The sequence below is a fragment of the Crocuta crocuta genome, unplaced genomic scaffold (genome assembly GCF_008692635.1).
Source record: "Crocuta crocuta isolate KB4526 unplaced genomic scaffold, BGI_CrCroc_1.0 scaffold143, whole genome shotgun sequence".
Lineage (NCBI taxonomy): Eukaryota > Metazoa > Chordata > Mammalia > Carnivora > Hyaenidae > Crocuta > Crocuta crocuta.
The window spans coordinates 6,054,862-6,056,036 of NW_027529175.1; the positions used below are offsets into that span (position 1 = coordinate 6,054,862).

A 1,175-nucleotide genomic window follows, 5' to 3' on the forward strand; every position below is an offset into this window, starting at 1 on the left:
GGAGGTGCTCATGGGTGGCGAGCCGTGGTCCACCGCCTCCACCCCGAAGCTGTAGTGCTCCACCTCCTCGCGGTCCAGCTCAGCACACACGGTGATCCAGCCAGAGCTGTTGTGGATCTGGAAGGGGAAGTCCGCGGGCGCCTCGGGGTCTTGGGGACCCGCGCCGCCGGCGCCCACAGAGGTTGAAGCTATGTCCACCAAGCGATAGCGGAGCCGCGCGTTCTCGCCGGAGTCCGCGTCCACCGCCTGAATGTGCAGCACCGAGTGGCCCAGAGGCACGTTCTCCAGCACGGCTGCCTGGAAGGGGCTGCTCACAAAGATGGGCGCGTTGTCGTTGACGTCCAGCACCTGCACCAGGACCAGCCCCGAGGAATTGATGAGCGGAGGCCGGCCCCCGTCCTGGGCCTTGATGCGCAGCGTGTACTCCCTGATGGCCTCGAAGTCCAGCGGGTTGATCACATCCAGGCTGCCGCTCAGAGAATGCAGGTAGAACTGCCCCTTCAGGTTGCCGCTGACGATGCTGTAGTGTATGGCGGCGTTCTGGCCCTGGTCGCGGTCGCTGGCCTGCACGCGCAGCACGGGTGTGTTGACTGCTACGTCCTCGGGCACCTGGACCACGTAGCGCTTCTCGCTGAACTGCGGGTAGTTGTCATTCTCATCCTCCACCACGATGTGCACGGTAGCGGTGGCGCTGAGCGGGCCCGGGTTGCGGCCCTGGTCGTTGGCCTCCACGAGCAGCTGGTAGGCGGCCGCCTCCTCCCGGTCCACCGCCGCGCGGGTGCGCACCACGCCCGAGCGCGCATCGATCTCAAACACGCCGCCCGCACCCTCCAGCAGGCGGTAGCGCATATTGGCGTTGGAGGGCGCGTCGCCGTCGGTGGCGCGGATGGTCAGCACCTCGTAGCCCACCTCCAGGTTCTCACGCACGCGCTCCCGGTACTCGGACTGCTCGAAGACCGGACTGTGGTCGTTGGTGTCGCTGACCGTGACGGTGAGATAGGTGGCGGCCGAGCGCCGCGGTGAGCCATTGTCCGCGGCGCTCACCTTGAGCACGTGCGTGTCCTTGGTCTCGCGGTCCAGTGCGCGGGCCGTGCTCACGGCGCCCGTGGCGGGGTCAATGAGGAAGTAGCCGTTTGACCGCTCATCGAACAGCGCCTCCATCTGGTAGGTCAGGC

General features: G+C 67.1%; 1 protein-coding gene across 1 annotated transcript in view; it reads right to left on the minus strand.

The window, feature by feature from the left end:
- CELSR1 (cadherin EGF LAG seven-pass G-type receptor 1) overlaps window positions 1-1,175 on the minus strand; it is a 134,367-nt gene that overhangs the window by 128,409 nt on the left and 4,783 nt on the right. The window contains exon 3 of the mRNA XM_077757901.1: window positions 17-1,175. Within this exon, the coding sequence (XP_077614027.1) occupies window positions 17-1,175 (1,159 nt within the window). The remainder of the gene's footprint in view (window positions 1-16) is intronic.